Source organism: Amia ocellicauda, chromosome 5 (genome assembly GCF_036373705.1).
Source record: "Amia ocellicauda isolate fAmiCal2 chromosome 5, fAmiCal2.hap1, whole genome shotgun sequence".
Classification (NCBI taxonomy): Eukaryota; Metazoa; Chordata; class Actinopteri; order Amiiformes; family Amiidae; genus Amia; species Amia ocellicauda.
Genome location: NC_089854.1, coordinates 21,587,154 through 21,610,486, shown reverse-complemented (window position 1 = coordinate 21,610,486; position 23,333 = coordinate 21,587,154). Strand labels below are relative to the sequence as shown.

Here is a 23,333-nt window from a genome sequence, read left to right as displayed (position 1 = left end):
TGATTGTATGTGTTTTTCCTTTTTCTCTTTCGCATTTTACCACCTTCCTTGGTCAACAGTGTTTACAGCAACCAAACACTGACTTCCAGCGCAGCTTCGTCTCCTTTGATCAGGAGTGTTTGTAATGACGACCCTCAGAATAACCCCTACAAAGCAATAATAGCGGACTAACGAGGTGGTGGTTGTTTTGTCGTTATACTTCCACCTTTGGAGGAGGAGAAAAGCAGACGTTTGTGGGGGTGGTTATTACGTCACCGGACACATATTGTACTTAGGAGGTGTCCGCGGGGGTCCTGGTCTGTCCGGAGTGTAAGCGCTGCTCAGCATTAGGAAAGGGTGTCGCTCAGTTACAAGTGTCCATGTCATCTGTGTCTACAGCACAGTTTCAGCTGGATGTCTGTGTGTGTGTGTGTGTGACACCCAGCAGCCCCCCCAACACCCCCGTCCTTCGCTCCTGTCCCGCAATGGAGAGACATGAGTTTGGAAGAGTAACTTGAGTCGTCGTATACATAAAAAAAAAAAAAAAATCAGTTTTGTGCCTATAAACACAGCTGGTATTCCTGTTCCTCTTCCCCCCCACAACAATCTCCCTCTCACCTTCCTTCACACCGTTACCATCCCTGAAGAATCCCTCTCAGAAAAGACACAAACGTTTGCAACGAGGCAACCGTTGTTTTGATTGCAGCTCCTCGCTTGATAGGTAAGCAACTATAGGCTTGGAATTAATTAGGGGGGTGTTGGCACAGTTACTGATCGACCTAATTGTGGGAAACCGCCGCTGGCACCGAGCTCCCAGAGGGTGAGAAACGTTCGCAGCTTCTCAGAGAGAATAAGAAAATACAGAAACACAACGTAGTGCCGCCTCTGTCACAGATTCCCCTTAATGAGTGTCCTTGGAGGAGAGGAGGGAGAGGGAGCGGCACAGTTCCACGCACAGGGGATCGCAGCGGTGAATGGCAGATTCAGGCCAATTACCCAACTCGCTTTTCCTGCATCACCAGGCCCCCGATGCCGGCTCTCCTCCCTGCAGGCAGCCAAGGCTAGACTGAGCTGGGAGTGTGTAGCATCCTCGGTGGGGTGGGGGGGGCTTCCTTTTCCCAACATCAGGCTGATCGGGGGGCTTTGGAGTTCATTGCATGTGTCTGTCAACTGTGGGAGCGAGATCTTGAATGTGTCTCTTTAGTTTGTGTGACATGTGACAGGGAACGTGTGTAGAAGAGCTGTAAACCTCAGTGTGACTTCTCTGGTCAAAGAAAGCATAGTTTCAATCAATAAAGATGACCCCCTAGCAAGGGAGGGGTGTGACAGATGCAGGGAAGTGTGTCTCTTTCACGCTTTCACTCTTGGTGCCGGCAGACGATTATCAGGCCAGGAGCACAAGAGCAAACACGGGGCTGCGGTTTAATCCGGCCCGTGCGTGGAAGCCAGGCGGGTCACAGACTCTCGACTGTCACAGAAATTTAGTGGAGGATTTCTGCATTTTTTTTGTGGGGGCTTTTTTGCATTCTGTAATCTGTTCGGGGGAAGGAGAAACACATGAAATTCAGTGTCCCTTTTTCTTTCTGATCTCTTTCTCACGTAAATCTATATGAGCGCGTGTGTTTGTGTGTCTGAATCAAACTTGGTGTTGACCTTTCACCTCATGGCAGTGCATTTCGTTTTCTCTCTCGTGTTTGGGTAGAAACTCAATGCAAGATGCAGCGGGTGTGTGGGTACAGAATCAAGCCCTGCCTCAGTCTGCAAGTCCAGCCCCTCCGCCTGCGAGAGCCCGTCCAGTGGCTGAAAATATCCCACTTTGCGCCGAAACGCTCTCCCTCTTCCATACACAGGTATAGATTTTTGCCTGGGGTGAACAATTCTGCGAGAAGAAAGCCAAAACAATCAATTTGTGGGTAAAAGATCTGGCCAACGTGGGATTGAATCATGGGTACGATCCCCGCCTTCTCCGAGCCATTGATTATGTTGGGATAACCCCCAGGAATCTGCTTTGCATAGCGCTGACAGTGGAAATGCAATCGAGGCAGTGCCTTTCTCACACTTGCGCACTTCTGAAACCCATTCTCTGAATCCTGAGCCGAGCAGAGAGAGAAAAATAAATTATTCATTTCACTATTATAAGGTATTCAGCATGAAGGCTACAGTTATGAATTCAGCTTTAAGATTAATACCGAATATATGTGCATACTTTAATGTGCTCTCTCTCTCTCTCTCTCTAACTCACTTCCCTTCTTCTGTGTGTCGGCTCCCCTCTTCTCTACAATCCTTCTTACAGTAAAATGGGCATATCAGTGTGATCAACAATATATATATATATATATATATTTATATATTGTATATATGTGTGTGTGTGTATATATATATATATATATATATATATATATATATATATATATATATAAAATAAAAATGACAAACCTGCGTCAGACTCTTTAGCAGTGGCGCTCAGGCCCGCAATGCCAAAGGCGTCATCTTTATGCATGTTATACATGACCGGGGTTTGCAGTGATTGATGTAAGGAAGGGAAATTAGATGATATGCAATTTGTGTTTGGCCTGCTGGGACCTTGTTGTGGAGTTTTTCCCTGGGATCTGAGCCCCACTGAATCAGAGGGCACGGGGGAGCGGGACACGGACAAACGTACATGCTTCTGTGTGTGGGACGGCCCCCTGAACGGTCCTAAGCTGCTCCTGATAAACCCCTTTTATTGACTGTCTGTCTCTGGATTATTTTGGACTGTTCAAGTTCACTTCTCTGTCTGTAAGCCTGGCTTCCCCCGAGCTGCAGGTCGCTGTCCTCTTGTTTTCCTTTTCCACTGAGCCCTCAGGCTCTGTACTGCACCCTCAGATGGACCAATTATATGCTCTGCGGCTGTATCTGCTAGGGTCTTCTGCCTCTGGCCTCCAGCCTTTTGCAGGGCTGTGAAATCCTCATCTCTGGTGCTGCTCCTCCTGCCCTCTCCAGCATAGATCTCAGCAGCTTCCAGGCAGACATACGGGCATACATACATGTGTGTCTTATCACAGACGTCAATAAGATGCCAAGGTTATTGATTATTGGTTATTATTAGTTTTTGTATTTTCCTGCCCCGTGCTTCCTGTTTGTTTATTTCATTCATGCATTTTTTATCCGACATAAGCGGGGAAGTGCGTCGCCGTGCTGACGGTCATTAAAAAATCAAAGCAGATGGAAGTGGTGCGGGGAGCTCCCGCTGCTCCACAGTAATCCCAGTTTGACCTCCAGAGCCACTCGCTTCCTGCCGTGCTGGGCAAGGGCACCGGACACGGGGCGGCTGACAGCAAGGCCACGCAGGTCGCGGGCTCGGCTTGTCCACACAGCTGGTTGCGCTGGCCTCTCAGCCTGTCTGCCCCGGCACAACAACTCTCGGCCGCTCAGGACAACAGATCTGAGTAGCGGCGACTTGTAAACAGAAATAGTTTAGGATCTCTCGCCCTGTCTGTGAGGGTGACGTGTGGCCGAGGGGTGTGTGGGCACTGGGGGGGCTGGGAGGAGCGTCTCTGAGCTGAGAGCGTTTGCTCGCTTTAGTCTTCCCAGCACAGTACCTCTTCACTGTCAATGGACTCAATGGAGATCAGAACCCCTTGAGAGGACTCTGGGCCGTGGGCTGTGACTGGTACTGCCTTGTCGCTCTTCACCCCGGCCACCGTCCCCATTTCAGTGTTGGGGGTAATCAGACTGCAGCCAGTCCCTGGTCCGGTGGAGGGGACGGTGCTGACGTCAGCCGTGTCACTTTCAATACATCCCTGCTGTGACAGGATGGCAGCTGCATTCGCCCTCCCTGAGACCGTGGGCTGATCCCAGCTCCCCGCATCCATGTCCTCATTAGCCCCCCGCATGTGGCACCGAGGGGCCTCCCACCGTCCTGCCGGCCTCCAGCTGGGACTTCTCACCACGGCGGGAAAAAACAGCAACACAGAAATGAGGTTGAGCAGAGTTCCTTTTTAATAAAACGCTAATGGCTGCCCTCAGCCCTGTGCTCCATTTTCACACATCAGCTGTGAGAAATGTTCCCTGCGCAAGGTCTGTAGAGGCGTTACTCGTGCCACAGAGAGAGGAGCTGGAATAGATTGGGCTGGAAAATTCCACCTGCGAAGCCAAGCCTCACTGCCACATGATAATGAGCGCTCCCATACAAAGCCCACTGGTCCAGTTGTATTTAAATAACCTCCTGCCAGCGTCTGTCTGCCCCGGGCCGAGCTCACATGCGCTTGATGCTTTGTGGCGAACATGTGATTACCCACTGAATATCAGGGCTCCTCCGTGTCATATCCGTGTTTCTTCACATGTTCTGGACTCCGGCGCACAGACATAAGAAAGTTTACAAACGGGAGGAAGCCATTCTACTCATCGTTAATGGTCAACCCACAGTGCTGTAGAGGACAGATGTCCACCATTGTGAGACTTGATCTCATCTCTGATCAGCCCTGTAACGTCCTGCCTGAATTCCAGTTGGACAGGTAAACAGGAGTGTTATTTCAGTGTGATCTCTCGGGTCAAGCTTTACTCGCTTTGCAATCGGATTGTCAGTGACTTTTAAGGCTTTTGAAAGCTTGACTCAAATCTCCTACATTCAATTCTGCGGAGATGCAATTACTTTAACCTGTGCCAGTTTGACATCCCATCCCAGGCTGACAGAATGCTCATCCTTTTATTATTAGTTTAAAATATTCTTGTAATGTGGTGACCAAAACTGAACATCAGATCCTACACTAGATATTGGAAGTATAATTTCTCTTTCCCTTGATAATTGCTGCCTCACTTCTAGGGTGAAGAAAATGGTGAATGAATTAATAATTATGTACAGGTTGTTTCGTCTGTGATGCTGCGGCCGTTGCTGGAAACTCCCAGAGAACGGGCTGATCCTAATTGACTTTCACAGCCAGCTTTCACTGTCTGGGAGCCATAATCTAAACCGAGCTTTCCACTGGCTGGGCCCCCGAGGTCCCCAGCCTGTTTCTCGCAACGCATCCACCCTCGCACTGCTGCAAATCAGCCGTGCTGTAATCCAGAGCCTTTCTCTCTCGATCATGTCAGAAACGGATAATTCCATTTCGATTGACTCTAAGAACCTGCAGTACACAGCACACCCCATAACAGGTTTAGCGTACATAAGAAAACCCAATACCGTATGCACTCCTCGGGTCCTGCGTGGGATCCTTTTATACTCCTGTTATTGACGCCAGTGTCCAGTGACCACCGCTGGACTCTAAAATAGAAGATAAGCCCATTTAAGACTGGGCCGGACACAGGGGAAACAGCTGCAGTGCTCTGCTGTTCAAATGACCTGGGAAACCCAACACCTCGTGAGTCCAGATCAGGATTCGGTAATGGCTTTATTTTATGGTAAACAAGCCGGTGCCTGGGAAAGTAGTATTGATGTTTAAATAACTCCCCATCTCACTGCTGGGAGCCTCATAAATAAGCCAGAGCACGGCACCGCTGGGACCCCGGTAGTGAATGATCTTTACCCTGCTCAGGCATGTGCTGTGCGTGTTTGTGTGTGTGTGAGTGATTGTGCGTGTCTGTAGAGGCTTGTGTACAGATGCACAGACACACACATGGTGGAGTTGCTCAAATGAACAGAGAGGCGAGTCCGAGTGGAATGGGGAATAGAAGGTGCTGGTGGGCTGTAATGGAGCAGCAGTGAGTTAATGCGGGTCGTTAATGCACGGCTGCTCGGTGGCGGCTGCTGCTGTGTAAACATTCAGCCCTCGTGGTGCGTTAACACCGTCTGATCACGTGGGAAATGGGCTTCCATTAAGGCCCCATCAGCGGTCAGCGCAAATCTCACTTCTCGGATAATGTTCTGAGTGCTTTGCCGACGCAGTGCTGAGAGGAAAAGGTGTGGGTTTCTCTGCAGACTCTGTGTCACTGCGGTGTGGGGCCTTGCTGGGCTGTCCTGCTGTGTGCGCTGCCTCCCCACAAACCTCTCCAGCACCATCCCTCCTGCTGGACTGCTTAACCTGCTGTCCCCCCGTCTGCACAGGGTTGTGTGCACACTGAAGAAAATACAGTCAAACCCCTCGAAGGTTAGACACCTAGGTTAAACTATAGGAGGCTGTCTGTAGAACTGAGAACTGAGATGACTCGGAGCATACAGATGATGCTGGCAGAGAGCTAACCTGCCTTTTATATTATACAAACCCCTTACCTTTGTCAGCACAAAAAATGATAAATGCATGTAGATATATTATAAATTGTGTCACAACGAAACCAGAACTCTGTAGTGCAAGTCATTATCGGGGAAGGAATGCCTTACAGGAGCCCATTAACCTTGCAGTGGCAGCCGCAGAGACGGGGGTTCACGCACCTCCAGATCTGCGGGTGCAGAGCCTCTCTCACGCTAATGAGGTGTGCATGTCTCTGCAGTGTTGCTCCCATCCCTCAGCGGCGGCGGCCCGGATCATTACCAGCCTGCCGTGGGACAGGGAGACTCGCAGCCTTGAAACGGCACTGCAGAAAAGCGTGTGTTGTGGAAAGAAAAGCAATGCGCTGTAATGAACACCGTAATCAGAGCTGGAAGTGGCTAAAAGCGTTCTGCAGCTTCTTGCGCTTTCCTGCAGTGTGTGTAGGTCAGGATCCGCTGAGTGGGAGGAAGAGGGGCCACACTTCACAAATCTCCTCCTCTGTGGTGTCAAGCATGCTTTGCTCACTCCCACACAGATATATGTATATGCAGATATATACAAAAAGTAATTTGCACTGATCTTCCAGTCACACTCAATGATATAAAGTGCCACATGGACAAAGATGGACTAGAAAAGAAAACGGCGAGAGGCAACAATGCTGTGACTCAAAATGGGGGGATCTGACAGCTCTCACAGAGGAGACAGGGACCGACACAGGGGCTTTCAGGACCGTGTTTCTCGCGTTAGGTCTGCACAGACACCATTCTGGGCACCGGCACCAATGTTGCAGCTCATCTCGCAAATCACTTGCAACCCCAAAACACCAGATGAATCTGTGTATTATATATCACAATTTTATTACAAAAATTAAATATTTTATAATCTTTCAGTGTTGCCATGCTTTGAGCATTATAACAATACAGTAAAAAACCCCAACCCAGAAGGAGGATAGGAAAAGCAGATTTGTCTATGCTGTCGCAGCATTTTGTCGTTCATGCTCTTACTGTACAGAACATTCCTAATACAGAGTACAAACACCTGCCAAAACACATCATGGCCTTTAACAAATTGCTTTTGAATACATTTATTAGAATAATAATAATTATAATAATAATTTGTTCATCTTCAAAATAAATAATTAAATACAAATAACTTTGCAAATGATAATTAATGTGCTGAATTTTTTCACCAGCCCAAGGCACCCAGGCTTGCTTCATAGTTGGCAATTAAAACTTCATTCTTCGGTACATGAACACTTAAAGCAAATGAACAATACTTATAATAATCAGAATTGTAATAATAGTAGCAACAACAATAATTTAAACAAAGTCCGTCTTTGCTTTGTCCTTTACATCAAACGTCCCTCTTGTGGTTCAAAGGTCATTCACAGTGCAAGTTCCAGAAACAAACAGAAGAGATCACAAATCAAAGAAACGCTCCTGGGATGGCTTTCATACAGAAGGGCTGCCAGCTGAGTGGATTGAAATGGCGTCGGACACTGGCGGGCTCCCTGTCTGTCCTGCGCTCGTCTCAGCAGGGAAAGCAGTGCGAGTCCCGGCTGTGGTGTCGTTAGAGGCCCGATGGACGGCGATGGCGATGCCACTCCCAAACAGAGCACATTAAAATCAAACTCCGTGTGAAACCAAAAAAAAAAAAGAGCCCAGTCGTGATAGGACCCGTCGAAGTTTCCAGTACGTATTTAACATCACAACCAAAAGAAAGAAAGAGAGAGAGAAAAAAAGGTGCTTTTTTCCAAAGACAAAATAAGTAATATATTTCTATTTCTGCACAGAAATCCATTGTTTAGACATGTTTCCCCCACAATATATATTAATTCCAGATTGTCTTGTCTTTTTTTATTTATGAATTCATTATTTTTATATAATTCTGTTTAAGTGAACGTAACAGAAATGAAGACTAGAATGACTGAAGCTTGGAGACAGATGCATTTCTGCTTGGCTTTTTTCTTTTCTTCTGCAGTCATGCAGCTCAGTTGATCTGGCGGCAGGGCTCGTATGTCCACTTCGACGTCCCTCCGTAGATGTCGATGCTGCTCTCTAACCAGGAGAATACGTTGCCCACTTGAGCTTTGCTGTTGCAGGTCGCCAGGTTGTACACATCGGCGGTAGACAGCTTTTTATCCCATATGTTGAAATTGGCCAGCTCTCCAACAAATGCTTGAGTGGCATCAAAACCTCCCCCAAGTGTGTCCTACAACCAAACACAACGAGAAAACGGTTTACACATTTAAATCATTACACAAGTGCTGTGAGGTTAATATAGCTCTACACGGCTAACCTTCTGAGTTCATTTAACCGCTAAATCGTTTTATTCCTTGGCTTAATTGGCACTTGCTTGTTAGGGAACTTTATCAAGGGTGCCCTTTAATTTAAAATTGAGAAAGATAAAAAGGTTTTCATGGTGGTATTATATTGGTGGCTTGTTTAATGATTTAATCCTGATTTACTGCCCTCTCATCTACCAGGGCCTGTGAAAAATATGACCCAATAAAACAGCTTCCTGGGTCTTTATTTCTAGGGAATATTGGCTGTTGGATAGTCTTTCCACATAATATACTAAAAAGAAAATCTCTATTGAAGAAAGTACATGAAGCTGTGGATTTACCTGTTCTTGCCCCAGAACCAGAACCCCTTGCGGCTTGATGGGGTGATAGGGCGCCAGGTTCTCGCCATTGCCACGCAACACCCCGTCCTGGTATGCCTCCCACACCCCGTCCCGAGTGGTCCAGGTCACGCAGATGTGGTGCCACTTCCCATCATTGATCACGAAGGGTAATTTGGCGACCTGTCAATTACAGGGAAGTAAAAAACAGTGATGAGAACCCGGGTGGAAGCAGTGACATGCTGAATAATAATAATAATATGACTAGTAATATTAGTAATAATAATGATGAGACCAATTAAACCTCATTTATCTGAATCGTATATTGCTTTTTAATGTTCAGTGTGTCTGGGCTCCTCTCAAACTGTAAACCCACTCGTTCTTGGCTTGGAGAGCGAGTTCAGTGTCTCAGATTGATATTGCCATCGTTTTAATGGCACTCGGCCCTTAATGGGGGCCGCACTTCACAGTTCGATTATGCAGTCATTACAATCAGAGTCGGGAAAACGTAATTTATTTGGCATTCGGCAATATTAATCTGCGATGTGTATGCAGGCCAGTCGTGTCCGTAAATCTGCGATACAATTACATTACCGCGGGCATTTTTCACACTTTTGACACTCTGGGTAGTAGGCCGAGGGAGGATTTGCCAATTTGCCAGTAATCGGCGCTGCCTGAGTCTGACGGATGTCTCTCTTTTCCCTGCTTTGCATCGGGATCGCTTAAATCAAAGTTCCTGCTTGGAGTATGTATTGATGTACTTTCTTCACGGCAATTAAAAACATGCAAATGGCAACAACCAACCCTAACCCGTCGCGTTTAATTGCAGCAGCACTTGGAAAGACTACAATGTCACTACAGCACTGGTTAGCTCACAGCTCGGCTTGCGCCTTCATTGCTCCACACTTGCCCCAATGCGCTTTCCCAGCCCACAGTGCGTGGCTTACCTTGTCGTTAATGAGGATCTCCATTGGGTTGTTGCCCCACTCGATCAGCACCAGCTCGTTGGCCTGCCCGGACACGGCGTAGGAGAACGGCGTGCCCACCCCGGGGGAGGCGTTGGACTTGATCCACATGCACACCGTGAAGGCGTACATCTCGGGCAAGCTCTTCTTCACTTTGGCGTACATGTAGTTCGTCCTCAAGGGAAACGTCAGCTGGAACTTGTCCAGGGGTCTGTTGTCTTTCTGACCTGAGGGACAAAATGCAAGCCTTGTAACAGACAGGCGACGGGAGGGCGGGTGCGAGTGGGTCGTGAATAGAATAGGCTCTTATTGTGTGTCCTGTGTTTTAAAACATCTGGAAGCTGTAACCTACAGGGCAGGCTTCTTTACTTCAGGATGTATTTTAGACGACGATTGGGAAGCAATCCCAGATAGCAAATGTTATGCTTGTGTGCCAGTGTGCTTTGAAATGCTTTGATGGTGGATTTGAAGGCGCAGGCGGTCGATCTAAAACTGTCTGTGCGCTCAGTTTTGCCCAAGTCTCCCCGATATAAAGCAGGCGGCTCCGGCACGAATCGGCTCTCACAGCCCCTCCATTAGTGCTGCTGGGTGCGCGTTATATAACCGCGGTGGGAGGCGCGGGGCCGCGGGCTGCAGTTTCTGCGGTAGGATCGCAGTCACGTGTGGGGGGACCTTTGGGAAAAGCGTTCTCCTTCACTCACTCTGACTTTCTCTTCCTCCCTCCTTCCTTCTCCACTCACACCCCTCGCTCTCTCTGTTTTTACACCCGTGTGTGATGGCTGCTGTGAGGCTCAATCACTATTGCTGAGGCGTCATTACCCGTCCTGCGGAAGTTTGTGCAACTGAAAGCGCTTACGGGGCAGAAACCTGGAAAATCGAGTAGGTCACCCAGCTGAGAGCCGGGGCTTGATGACTTTTAATTCTGCACCTTTGCATGTAATAGTAGGCAACTAGCATTGTATAGCAAAAATTATAATAATGAATATATATATATATATATATATTATATATATATATATATATATATACACACACCATCATATAGTGACTCTCTGTGTTCAATATACAATAATGATAATATATTAGAAAGTACGTGCAGGAAGGCAGACCGGTACCTCATAAATGTGTTAATGTGGAGGGGGATATGCAAACCAATGCAGCTCTCTCTGCACCCCCCCGGCCCGCTGCGACACTCGCTCGGGGCAGGAGAGCGCTGTGTGTGTGTGTGTGTGTTTCTCTCCAATAGTTGAACCTTCGCTGTCGTATTTTCTTTTTACTATAATGCAGATGACATTCATATTGTTTCAAAGAATGCAGAAAAAACGCAACTAATTAGAGAACCCCTCACCGAGATCTTGTGTTAATTGCAAACAGTGCAACCCGGTTGCATGGTGTCTTAGAAAAACGGGAACAGGTCCCGATTGCGCTCTCCCCGTTTTGATGTCCTTAATAGAGAAGCTATTTACAAAGATAATAATCAATCATTCGCATCTAATTAGAGTTTTGAAACCCTTATAGACACGGGATGCATGTGTCCACCTGTCTCTCTAAATTACTAGGCAAGGTAGATCAGAAAGATTGGCTTTGGTTCCTCACCTTTCTCCAGGTCGCTGATCCTCTGGTGCAGAGAGGTGAGCGTGGACTCCACCTTTCCGCGCTGCTCCGTCTCGTTCTTCTGCCCGGGCTTGCCCTCCTCCAGGCTGTTGACCCGGGACAGGACCTGCTTCTCCAGGTCGTCGATCTTATTCTGCAGCAGGTCCTTCAGACTGTTAGCCTGCGCCGAATTGTTATTCCTGCTGAACTGCTGCAAAGACAGACCAGAGACCCAAAGATCAACCAGGAGGTCAGTGACAGGTAAACGAGCACCCTTTACAGCCCCAGCGAGGACACAATGCGCAGCTAAACCCATCTTAACTCATTTAGAGATTATTGACTCGGGGCGTTACGGCCAGTTACATCAACCTCTAAATTTGTCTAAGATGGGGTGGTTGTCCTCACAGGGACTAATGTGGCTTAATTGCAGGTTCAGAGTAATTACATTCTTTCAGCGGAAAACTAAAGTACACGGCATTAAGAAGGGCAATTAGTGCGAGAAGACAGAAAAGGTGAAGCTAAATTGTAAATACATACGAACCCATCCAATTACACTACACTAAGACATGTTTACAAAACCTAAAAAGTATGGTGTACGTTATCCGAGGCAGAAGGGCTCAGTAATCAAAGACAAACACATGTTCCAGCTCATCTCTGGAATCACTCCACAATCAACACCACATACCTCTAGGTTCTCCAGCCTTTGCTTAAGCGACTGTAAAGTTTGTCCCAGTTGGCTGAGCGTGTCCCCCGCACCCCGTGATACATCCCCCATGGTGTCTTTGGAAGAGCCCGGCTCTTTCCTCCTGGACCCGGCTCTGGTGTCCCCCGGCTCGGTCATGCTCTCGCAGCGGGTCAGCTTGGACGTGAGTTCCCGGATGGTTTCCTTCTGGTTCATGATAGTCTCCTTCTGCTGCAGGACCGTCTCTCGCAGCTGCAGCACCGTGGTCTTCAAGTCCTCCGCCGGCCCGCTGTTCTGCATGGTGGCCGCACACAGGTCCATATCCTTGGGCACGGACGTGCAAATGAACTGTGTCTGCCCGAAATCTTGGCTCGACCCTTCCAGGAGTAAGAACGAGAGTAGAAAAAGTTTCCAAGAGATCCCCTCCATCGCGGCTTGCATGCTTAGTGTCTGGGCTCCTGTGTGTGTGTGTGTGTGTGTGTGTGAGTGTGTGTGTGTGTGTGTGTGTGTGTGTAGCTAGGCGAGGATGGCAGTGCGAGCTGCACGGGAGTTCAGCACTGGGAGCTGTCCAGTGAAGCTGTGCGTTTCTGTCCGCCAGCCGCCGCTTATATAGAGACGCGGATCCGCCGCATCACGGTGGGGCGGGAAACCAGCTCGGCTGCCTCACTGCCGCCTCCCTCCTGCTTAAGGTGGACAACCGACATGCTCATCTACAATCATACCAGTCATCGACCTGTGTTCGCTGTTTTATTCTATGACGTTGCCATTTCCCCTTGCGATTGATTGATTCCTTTAGCTGGTTGTGTGTGTGTGTTTTAATTGAGTGCCAGATATGTATTTTACAATGCAGGACATGGTTGTCAACTGAGCGAATACACACTTTTGCATCTGAAGGATAGAGAGGCAACTGGAAGTATAGTTTTTTCAGTGGATGGACACTGCACGGGCTTTGATACATTGCAGACCATGCTCGGGAATATAAACTATTCAAATCAGCACAGAATGAGCGAGTTAGTAGTTAACTAACTAGCTATTCTTCGGATCTTTTCATTAGTTCATTGCATTCACTGGAAACATTCCCAGTACTCCCAGTATCGAGGCACAAGGCTGTCACTATAGTAGACCTGTGTGTGGTGGTCTCTGCTGGTCTCCCAGTCTGGATGTGTAGTAATTATTGAAGCCACCACCCCTGACCCTGTAGTTTTGAGTTTATCATCTGTGATTATGTTTTCATACCAGTGGATAAACGGGCGGGTTTGAGAAACACTTTATTGATGGTATTATTCTGATATTTCTCAGTCATATGAAAGCAAAAGGATGCGTATTGAATAAGGAACGTATATCTATATATATTTTTGAACTTGTCTCAGTTTCAATTTTTCCCATAATTGTTTTGAAACGGCTGCACACTTGACCAGCAATCCCCATTTGCTGAAAAATGAAAAGCAATTTGAAGAAGGGCAATCGCAGTGATGCACCATGTGAGCGAGACCGGTGTGTTTAGGGTTTCTGGATGATGTGACGTGCATATTGATAGGGGTACATCTGCGCAAAGCTGGCCTTGTAAAGTTTGTACTTGTTTAATCATGATGATCACGTGTTGTGGGGACAGATACCCAACCGATCCGCTGGAGTATAGGGCGAGGAGACAAGAGATTACGATACGCTGTAATGAAAATATTGCTTTCAGCATAATGTAATTACTGACTCTGCTGTAACTAATCCATTAAGCCCACCGGTGTCGCAGACCTGTGTGAATGTGCATCTTCTCCAGTGCGTCCACCCTGCTCCCTCCACAGCCCAGAGCAGCGCACCTGTTCCCGTGAAATAACATTAACATAAAATAAAGCTTCAGGACTGAAATAAAAATGAAACATTCATGTTGCTGTTTTTTCATTATCCGTTATCTGTGTTCCGAATCTCAAATGGTAGCGTCAGAAATGCAACTTTTTCCTCCGCTCCACCTTAAAGCAGGCGCCTCCTCTCCGCCCAGGGGCAGCGGGTGTCCTGTGCCAGGCCGGCCGCTCCTCTGTTCAGTGCCCAGCTTTCCACACACGTCCTGTGAAGCCCCTCTACTGCAATGTACTGCTCCTTTATTACTACTACTCCTACTACTGTTATTATTACAATCATCATCATCATAATAAGTATCTATTCTTTGCAAACAAATGTTTTGCATCATTATTGCGGCAGTGAAGCACGTATCCTAGTCTAAGCCGTCTTTTCCTATTTGAAGACAAATATGAATATATCGCATCACACATTTTTCCTCCTTTATCCGCCAGTGTGGTGACATTGATTCTGCAGCGCTTGTTGGAAAAAACATGACTTTGCTTGTATACTTTGGACTCCTTCAGCAAATTAGTGCTGGTGCCGGGAGCGAGAACCCGACCCCCCAGGACGGGCTCGGTGAGTCTTGAGGGGCCCATTGAAGAGCCCAGGGCCAGGGAGACATTCAGCCCATCGGTGACTAAACCTCACCGAGGCTCAATTCCAACTGAGTCATTCACTCGTGTGTAAAAGTTATTGATTGGCAAAGTCAGAGCATCGCATTGGGTAGCAGTGCTGCGAGTATGCGTGCTGATCTGTATTTCTAATAAGCTGGCAGTGTGTGTGTGAGAGAGAGAGAGAGAGGGAGAGAGAGAGAGAGAGAGAGAGAGAGAGAGAGAGAGAGAGAGAGAGAGAGAGAGAGAGAGAGAGAGTGAGTCCCGTCAGTCCCAGCGGACTGTCCTAATCGGAGGCAGCGATGGTGTTTAAAACAACACTCATCTGCGCTTCATCCGTCAGAGCTGAGCGCTACGGGCTTTTCTCTTGCGTCGGTAAACCGTGATTTATAGGCAGATACCGAGCAGGTTATCGATGCACAGTATTTAGTGAGACATGATGCTCATATTTGTGTGTGTGTGTGTGTGTGTTGGGGGGGGGGGGGGGGTGCATTACTCCTCGGCATTTCCATCAACTGCAGAAATATTACACTGCAACACAATGCTGATATTACAAGCCAGAAATGTAGAAATAAAATAACGGCTGCATTATTATTTTCAAGGGGCGGAGAGGCACAGGAGATATACCTTAATAATATTGTTGCTCATTTACACATTTACTGGGTGTGATTAAGGACATAAAAGGCATTTTATGTTAATCTTAAAATTAACGCACGCACTTGTTTAAGACCATCGGCAATGTCTCTACAGGTTGGAAATTCAAAAGGGCTGTACAATGCTCTGGTAAAACTATATTGGTTGGTGCTGTACGATTATCGTTTTAAAATGTATATTTTGTAGATACATTTTTTTCTTCTTGCGTGCATTTTTTCTGTCCTGAACATTTTTGCATTGCATTTTTCTTATCGGGATTCTATTAGCATTTTAAAGGGGTTATGAGGTAAGAAAAAAAAGAAAGAAAAGAAAATTACTTAATTAGTCTTGGGTGGAATTTAGTCTTGATTGGTCCAGGAGGAAGACTCTTGTCAGTTGGGTTTTGTAGTTCTGTGGTGTTATACCTTGTAGCTTCATATACTGTAGTGTAGTAGGCCATCTGCAGTGTTAAGGTTAGTGTAGTGCACTGTTGTGTAGGGCAGTGCTGTGTAGTAATATGCTGTAGTTAGTGAAGTGTAATAGGCCTACTATAGTGTTATATGGTGCAGTTTAGGGTAATGCAGATGCTGTGTAATGTAATATACTATAGTTTAGTGAAGTGTAGTAGGCCTACTGCAGTGTAGTGCAGTTTAGTATAGTACAGTCAAGTGTAATGTACTTGTTATTTTCTTTTGACCTGATACCATCCAAAATATATTAATTTATAACGGATTAAACCAGTGGCGAACTGGTAAAATATTAAGCTGGTATACGATGAAATGCTGTGACACATTTTATCTTTCTTTCTTTCCTCCAAGTACCCAAATCACAAAATGTGTCTTAATAATATTGACCCATTTATCTAGAATTTCAACACATTTGTTTTAAGATCCTATGCGTCTATGCTGCCGGTCTCTCCTAATAATATTGAATTTAACTGGGGGTTGCATAAGAGCTCCCCGGGCTGTCAAATTAATATTTATGGAGTGAGAAAAGAGAGAGAGAGAGAAAGAGATAAAGCCGAGCCCATGGTTTTGCTTTTGGATATCTGCGGGAATGCGGCATCCCTGACACCACATCACTGTCACGCCGACGTTACGTCTCCCTGGAAGATCTATCGGCGAATGACGTAAGAATGGCAGAACAACCCTTTGATCTCGGCTCTGAACATTTCTTTGATACAGAGCAAAGCAGATCGCAGCTCTCAACCCCGATGAGCCCAATTACCGCTGTTACTACTCCCGGTGTGAACTTACACAGGGATACCCGGCATCAAATATATAGTAAAAACATCCATTTAAATATCAAATGATCTGCAACAGGACTTACAAAGCTCCTTGCTCCCGAACCTAAAGGTATAGTTCAGTAAAAATATGACGCAAACAGTTAATTGATTAATTAATTAAATGACAAGTTTGCATTTATTTAAATATATCAGCATTTGGGTCATTTCGGCATAGCGGCATTGGAGGTATTGCACGTGTGTACGCCCGGATACTTTTCCCTCTCATTTTAACGATTCACGATTCGACAGCCTACAAACAAATTAACGAGCCATGTGGTGCTACAAAATGTAAACACAATCTCAGTGCAGTCAGTGGCAACTGACACGGGTATTTTTCTTATTCCTGTGTTGGACTCCTCGGGTTTAACTCCGTGTTGCAACTAGCAGCAGGTGGTGGCAACTTGAAGAGCTTTAATTGTGTAGGTATTCGATACATTTGCTTTTAGGAATCTCATTATTGCTGCCTTGATGAATGTAGTCAAATAAACACATCAAGCTCCGAGAAACCCAATCAGAGAGTCCCTTTGGAGGAATGCGAGATCTTTGCAAAGCAATAAAAGCAACATTAAAAATGTCATCTGTAACCTGGAGAACTTGGAGCTTGACAAATGCAGGGAATTATTGGTGTGTAGTGTAATGTCAAAGTAGTTCTTGATATCTCTAGACTCCTGCTAGGTGTCTGTGACACTCAAACGCAGCCTCCATGTTTGATCTTTCTCCCTGCACCCAATATTAACCGTTCGGTGACTGTCAGTCTTCCAGCTTGAGGTGACTGGTAGATAAAAAACACGCTTCAGTTGACTCATAATACAGAGCGGGCCCAGCATGATGGAAGTGCAGCCATTTGTGTCTAGTCTGCAAAGGTTACTTCCTCTCAATATTCTTGCCTGCAGCGCCATTGCAACTATGCCAACGTTTGCCAAGCTGCTACATTATGGCAAGAGCATGTGTTGCACACAAGCAGAGGTAATCTCTCTCTAAGCACCCCCCTGGGAGACTGCATTTCCGCTGATATCCAGAACTCCTCCGGCTAGGGCAGGTGTGGACTCTGCCTGGTGCTGTAGCTGTGGAGGCTCAGAGACGCAGAGCGAGCGCTGATGTGTGGTAGATCAGTCGCAGAAGAAGAAAGCAGAGAAAGATCTTACAAATGTGGTCTGATCTGTAATATTCAGTCCCTCTGCAGCTCCTGAATAATGCATTCCCTGATAATAGAATACACTACCTAATTACAAAGATCGATAACTATAATTTTACACACTGGCATCAAGCCAACGTCATAACTAACTCTCCCAGGATCTGCCAGAGCTGGAGCTGCTGCTGTTTCTCGTTCGCTGCCGGCTCTGAACAAAACTGGGTCTCGATAGCACTGTTTCTTGGATGCTGCGAGTTCTCCTGGTGAGACAATAAATTAATAGCAGGCCTCCCTGTGCGATCTCTCCTCAGCGGTAAATAATAACTGAACACTCAGACCTCTCTCCTCTCCAGCCCTGCGTGAGATCCACTCTGGTAATTAATTGCTGCAGCCCAACGCATAAGACTGAGACGTGCCAATCAGGGGAACCACTTTAAATTTCGCCTCCCAGCATGGGTCTAATTAAACTCTAGCTAATTGTCCCCCCTCCTGTCTCTCCGTCCCCCTCTCCCCCAAGAGAAATGTTGATGACAGTGCAGAAGTTACCTTTGTGGCTCCTGCAATTGCCTGGAAGCTTGGCAGATCATTCAAATGACCCAATTCACTTTTTGTTGTGAACTGGACAATTAATGACAATTAAACTGCATCGAGTGCCTACTACTACTACTGCAGATGTCTAGTCCAGGTATTCCAGCTACAGAAGTCACTGGCTGTGTACAAATGCCTCTCAGAGCTGCTCCCAAGGACCCAGGAATCCCCCGTTCTGTATCCCACATTTAAGGATTTCCACAACTGACTCAACAAGCTTCCAAACCTGGTTCATAAAGAGTAAACATTTCAATCCCCAGTGAATTCCACAAACCAGGAGTCCCGTATTCGCCTTCCCGTTCCTTCATTGCCCGTCCTTGCTTTGTGTGTCTCATTACTGTGTCTTGGCTCCGCGTTTCTGTTTCCTGGCCCATGCGGTTTTGAAAAATAAAATCTTTAAAGCGCAGCGAGAGCAATCTCCCGAGCCCCTTGACATCTCCTGCGCTGCTGCTATCATTATAAGCCTCATTGTACCCCGCCAGTCCGGGGCTCTCACCGCTCCTGTGCTACACTGGGGCCGACCGAGGCTTTAGATTAGGCAGACGTTCACCGTGTTTAAATACATTTTTCATGAGGAATACAAGCAATAATTACTTTTTTTTTTTAGGCTCAAGTACGGCTCAATTTTGCGAGGATCCTAAATGCCAGATTAATCGACAGCGGTTTGATTTGGACAGCACTTGAACAGGGAGGCACTATGTTGTCCCAGAGATGTGTAAAGGGGCTCTTGGTTATAAAATGCACGTTGTGTGATCTGATTTGATGCGTTCATTGATTGTCGTTGTTCATAACAAGGCCAGTGTGGAGAGGAGAGAGAGTGATCATTCTTGTACTTGTATATCATTGAGTGAAATTAAAAAAGTGTAAAGCATGGTCCATGGAATACGATACCCCCCCATTATATATATGAGAGAGAGAGAGAAAGAGAGAGAAAGATAAAAAAAAATTCTGGTGCTCTCGACAGAAAAACGCAGCCAAATGTAACAGGCAGTGTAAAGGGTATTTCATTTAGGAGACAACAATATTGAATGCAGATCTAAAGCTTCATTCAGAGCTGGTCTCCCTCGGGGTGATTGAGTGGGGCACCGCAATCTGTCATTACAAGGAAAGAGAAAGAAAACAAATCCAATGCAGCAGTCTGTCTAGTGATCCTTGTTTTCACCCATCCAGGGTCCTGCTGGGGTGAGAGCTGAGTGTGAGGTGGGCTCTCTGTGGAACGGGGCACAGCGTTGACCCTCACAGCCCCCATGTTCATCAGTCTGAGTCCCTCATTCCCTTGGAGGTGAGCGGCCCGCAGGTACAGGACACCCCCTGCCTGTTCCCTCTATACTGTGAGTACATGTGCGGAGGCAGACACGTGGAGGTTCAGTTAATCACATTAAATGAAATATAAACATGTTTGCTGCACTCCCGTGTTGTTACAGAGGGTGGAAAGTCGGAAATAGATCAGACTGCTATGTAAAGGAAGCTTTGTTTGGATCCATGGAGCTACTGGGACAAACCTGCACTCTCTGGACGAGGAGGACACAGGGGTCCATAAATGGGTGGCCCTGTCTCTCTGACAGGGACATCTACTGCAAACATGGATCAAATATGAGGGAAACACTGAAGAGGACAGAGTTCCAGGAAAGAAACAGACAAACAAGGACATTGTTGGCCTGAAATGATGTTCTTGTTTATCCCCCTGTGATCTGATAGCTCAATCCCTGAACGCTGGTTTTGGAAACTGACTGGAGCTGCAGACATGACCACAAGCTGCTTCTGGTCAGGACAGAAATAAACTACCCTTTCCTGTAAAGTTTCCCGCCCTAATGGACCGAAAGCAACCTGGGATGAAGAATAGACATTACAGGGGGAGACAGAGATGTGTCGATGACTGGGTCCGACAGAAGTGACACTAAGTAAATTTCTCTCTGCGTCTTCAGCTCCAGTAAGTGATATTGAAGATGAAATCCTGGGCAGAAGCAGCGCGGTGCTGATATAAAACTAACGGCTGGGATGTTTTTTATTGCAGATAAATCCATTTAATGGGGGCTTGCGTTTGCTTCTGGGCTACAGAGAGCACACACTCGCTCTCTCTCTGGTGCAGGGGACGGGACGGACGTCTCAGGCCGATGTACAGACGCACAGGGGCCCCACCTTGTGTCTTTTTTGGGGACTAATCAAATGTCAGCATGTATTTATAATGAGGTGTAAGAAATAGGTGTCGTGAAGTTAATTACACCGAATCTTCGCAGCCATAACTCAGGGTTCTTTCCATTCCTCTTGATTCACAGATGAATAAGTTATATTTCCTTTGCTCATGTTTTATTAAAGGGTATAATTTAGTTCTCTTCTTTTTTTTCCTGGTTTAGAAGTCATCCTAAATTAATATAATACATCATCTTCCCCTTGCTCAGAGTGGAGGAGGGCAGGGCAGCTCGAGTCTAACTTTAAGGAAAGAAGAGACAACAAGCTGAAGGGATCTGCCACAACTCTGAGAGCATTCTTTGGGAAGGTGGAGGACCGTGCGCTGATGTGAACCGATATCCAGATGTTTAACGGCCGAAAAGACTAGGCTGTGGGGTGGATGCATTGTCCCTCGTCCCCGGAGTCGCAGTCAGTCAGTCTTCAGTTCAGCTGTGTGCCCGGCCGGGCCCTCAGGGACACACAGGACATCCACTTGGCCCCGAGAGAGTCCTCAACACAGGCATCTGTCAAGAACAAGGAGAGATAAGTTCTGTGTCCTGTGTGACGGCTGGCACTTGTCAGTGATGATGAATAATGTGTGTCCAGACCTCCGCTGTGAGCAGGAAGAGCCCTTACATGTGTTTCCCTTTTACATGGAACACTGAACTCTAGTAGAGTGCAGTACAGTGTAGTATAGTGTAGTACCATAGATTACAGTCCAGTATGGTGCATTACAGTACAGTATACTATTATTTGGAGTACATATATACACACTATATATATATACTCGGCAAAAAAAGAAACTTCCCTTTTTCAGGACACTGTATTTGAAAGATAATTTTGTAAAAATCCAAATAACTTTATAGATCTTTATTGTAAACGGTTTAAACAATGTTTTCCATGCTTGTTCAATGAACCATAAACAATGAATGAACACACACCTGTGGAACGGTCGTTAAGACACTAACAGCTTACAGACGGTAGGCAATTAAGGTCACAGTTATAAAAACGTAGGACACTAAAGAGACCTTTCTACTGACTCTGAAAAACACCAAACGAAAGATGCCCAAGGAGGCATGAGGACTGCAGATGTGACCAGGGCAATAAATTGCAATGTCCGTACTGTGAGACACCTAAGACAGCGCTACAGGGAGACAGGAAGGACAGCTGATCATCCTCACAGTGGCAGACCATGTGTAACAACACCTGCACAGGATCGGTACATCCGAATATCACACCTGCTGGACAGGTACAGGATGGCAACAACAACTGCCCGAGTTACACCAGGAACTCACAATCCCTCCATCAGTGCTCAGACTGTGCGCAATAGGCTGAGAGAGGCTGGACTGAGGGCTTGTAGGCCTGTTGTAAGGCAGGTCCTTAAAGATATCAGCGGCAACAATGTCGCCTATGGGCACAAACCCACCTGCGCTGGACGTGATTTCCTGCAAGACAGGAATGCCAGTGTTCTGCCATGGCCAGCAAAGAGCCTGGATCTCAATCCCATTGAGCACGTCTGGGACCTGTTGGATTGGAGGGTGAGCGCTAGGGCCATTCCCCTCAGAAATGTCCAGGAATTTGCAAGTGTCTTGGTGGAAGAGTGGGGTAACATCTCACAGCAAGACCTGGCAAATCTGGAGCAGTCCATGAGGAGATGCACTGCAGTGCTTAATGCAGCTGGTGGCCACACCAGATACTGACTGTTACTTTTAGTCACATGTCTGTGAAACTTGTTCAGTTTATGTCTTAGTTGTTGAATCTTTTTATGTTCATACAAATGTTTACACATGTTAAGTTTGCTGAAAATAAAAGCAGTTGAAAGTGAGAGGACGTTTCTTTTTTTGCTGAGTATATATACAATTGTATTTTTGTGGTCCTGGTGCTTCCTAGCCACAGAGCTCACATTTCTTCATCAAACAGAGAGCGAGCAGTTTTTAATCAGCTCTAAATAATCAGAGATGCCTGGCTGTGCGTCCCTGTCAGGAGCCCCCGGCTTCTGATGTGAGGATTGTCTTTTATGATGGAAATTGAGAGCAGGATGCAGTGGTTTAACAGAAGAGCTTGATTCCCACTAGACCTTTTACTGCAATCGAGTAGATTAATCCTCCGTTTGTGTGTGTGTGTGTGTGTGTGTGTGTGTGTGTGTGTGCGTGTGCATGTGTGTGTGCGTGTGTGTGTGTGTGTATGCACGTGTGTGTGAATGTGTGTGTGTGTGTGCGTGTGTGTGTGTGTGCGTGCGTGTGCATGTGTGTGTGCGTGTGTGTGTGTGTATGCACGTGTGTGTGAATGTGTGTGTGTGTGTGCGTGTGTGTGTGTGCGTGCGTGTGCATGTGTGTGTGTGCGTGCGTGTGCATGTGTGTGTGTGTGTGTGTGTGTGCGTGCGTGTGCATGTGTGTGTATGCACGTGTGTGAATGTGTGTGTGTGTGTGCGTGTGTGTGTGTGCGTGCGTGTGCATGTGTGTGTGTGTGTGTGTGTGTGTATGTGTGAATGTGTGTGTGTGCGTGTGTGTGTGAATGTGTGTGTGTTTGTGTGTGTGTTCAATCGTGTCACATGCATTCATTAAAGAAATATTCATATTTGCATTTCACTGCCATGGCATGTGATTTGAATATCAAAAACAGGCTGTTGCTTCTGATTGAAATCCAATTCAATCTGATTGAAAAGGCCACTCAGTCTGTTCTTGATGACCTTGAGTTGGGACGTATATGTGACGTTTCACTGTTTCCTTTATGTCAGTTTTCTCGCTACACTACACATGAAATACCGGCCTGGGCCTCCGTCTGAGTTTGTGTGACACACCAGCCAGAATTCCACCAATCGCTGTGTTGACGCAGGGCTGGTGTTGTGAGCCCTCGGGATCATCTCTCTGACGGCCTGTCTTGTTTGAACTCGGCCCGGAGCTTTGTGGACGCAGAATCGCTGGGGGGTCGGGGTGGGGAAGAGCTCGGATGGCCAGACTGCACATGCACGTTGTCTTTTACAACTTCGCTGAGACCGCCAGGTAAAAGGAGGTCACTGTGTTCCCTACAATCCCCTTTCGGAGGCACATCAGAGTGATGAATGGGTTTTCATA

At 46.7% G+C, this 23,333-nt stretch overlaps 1 protein-coding gene across 1 annotated transcript; it reads right to left on the bottom strand.

Moving 5' to 3' along the window:
* Positions 1-6,986: 6,986 nt before the first annotated feature.
* On the bottom strand, positions 6,987-12,574 carry nptx1l (neuronal pentraxin 1 like). Its single transcript, XM_066704306.1, has 5 exons — positions 12,012-12,574; positions 11,330-11,537; positions 9,716-9,960; positions 8,772-8,951; positions 6,987-8,357 (listed from the first exon to the last, which is right to left on the bottom strand). Exons 1-5 carry the CDS (start codon positions 12,447-12,449, stop codon positions 8,136-8,138), a joined length of 1,293 nt encoding a protein of 430 aa, XP_066560403.1. The 5' UTR covers positions 12,450-12,574; the 3' UTR covers positions 6,987-8,135.
* Between the last annotated feature and the right edge of the window lie 10,759 nt (positions 12,575-23,333).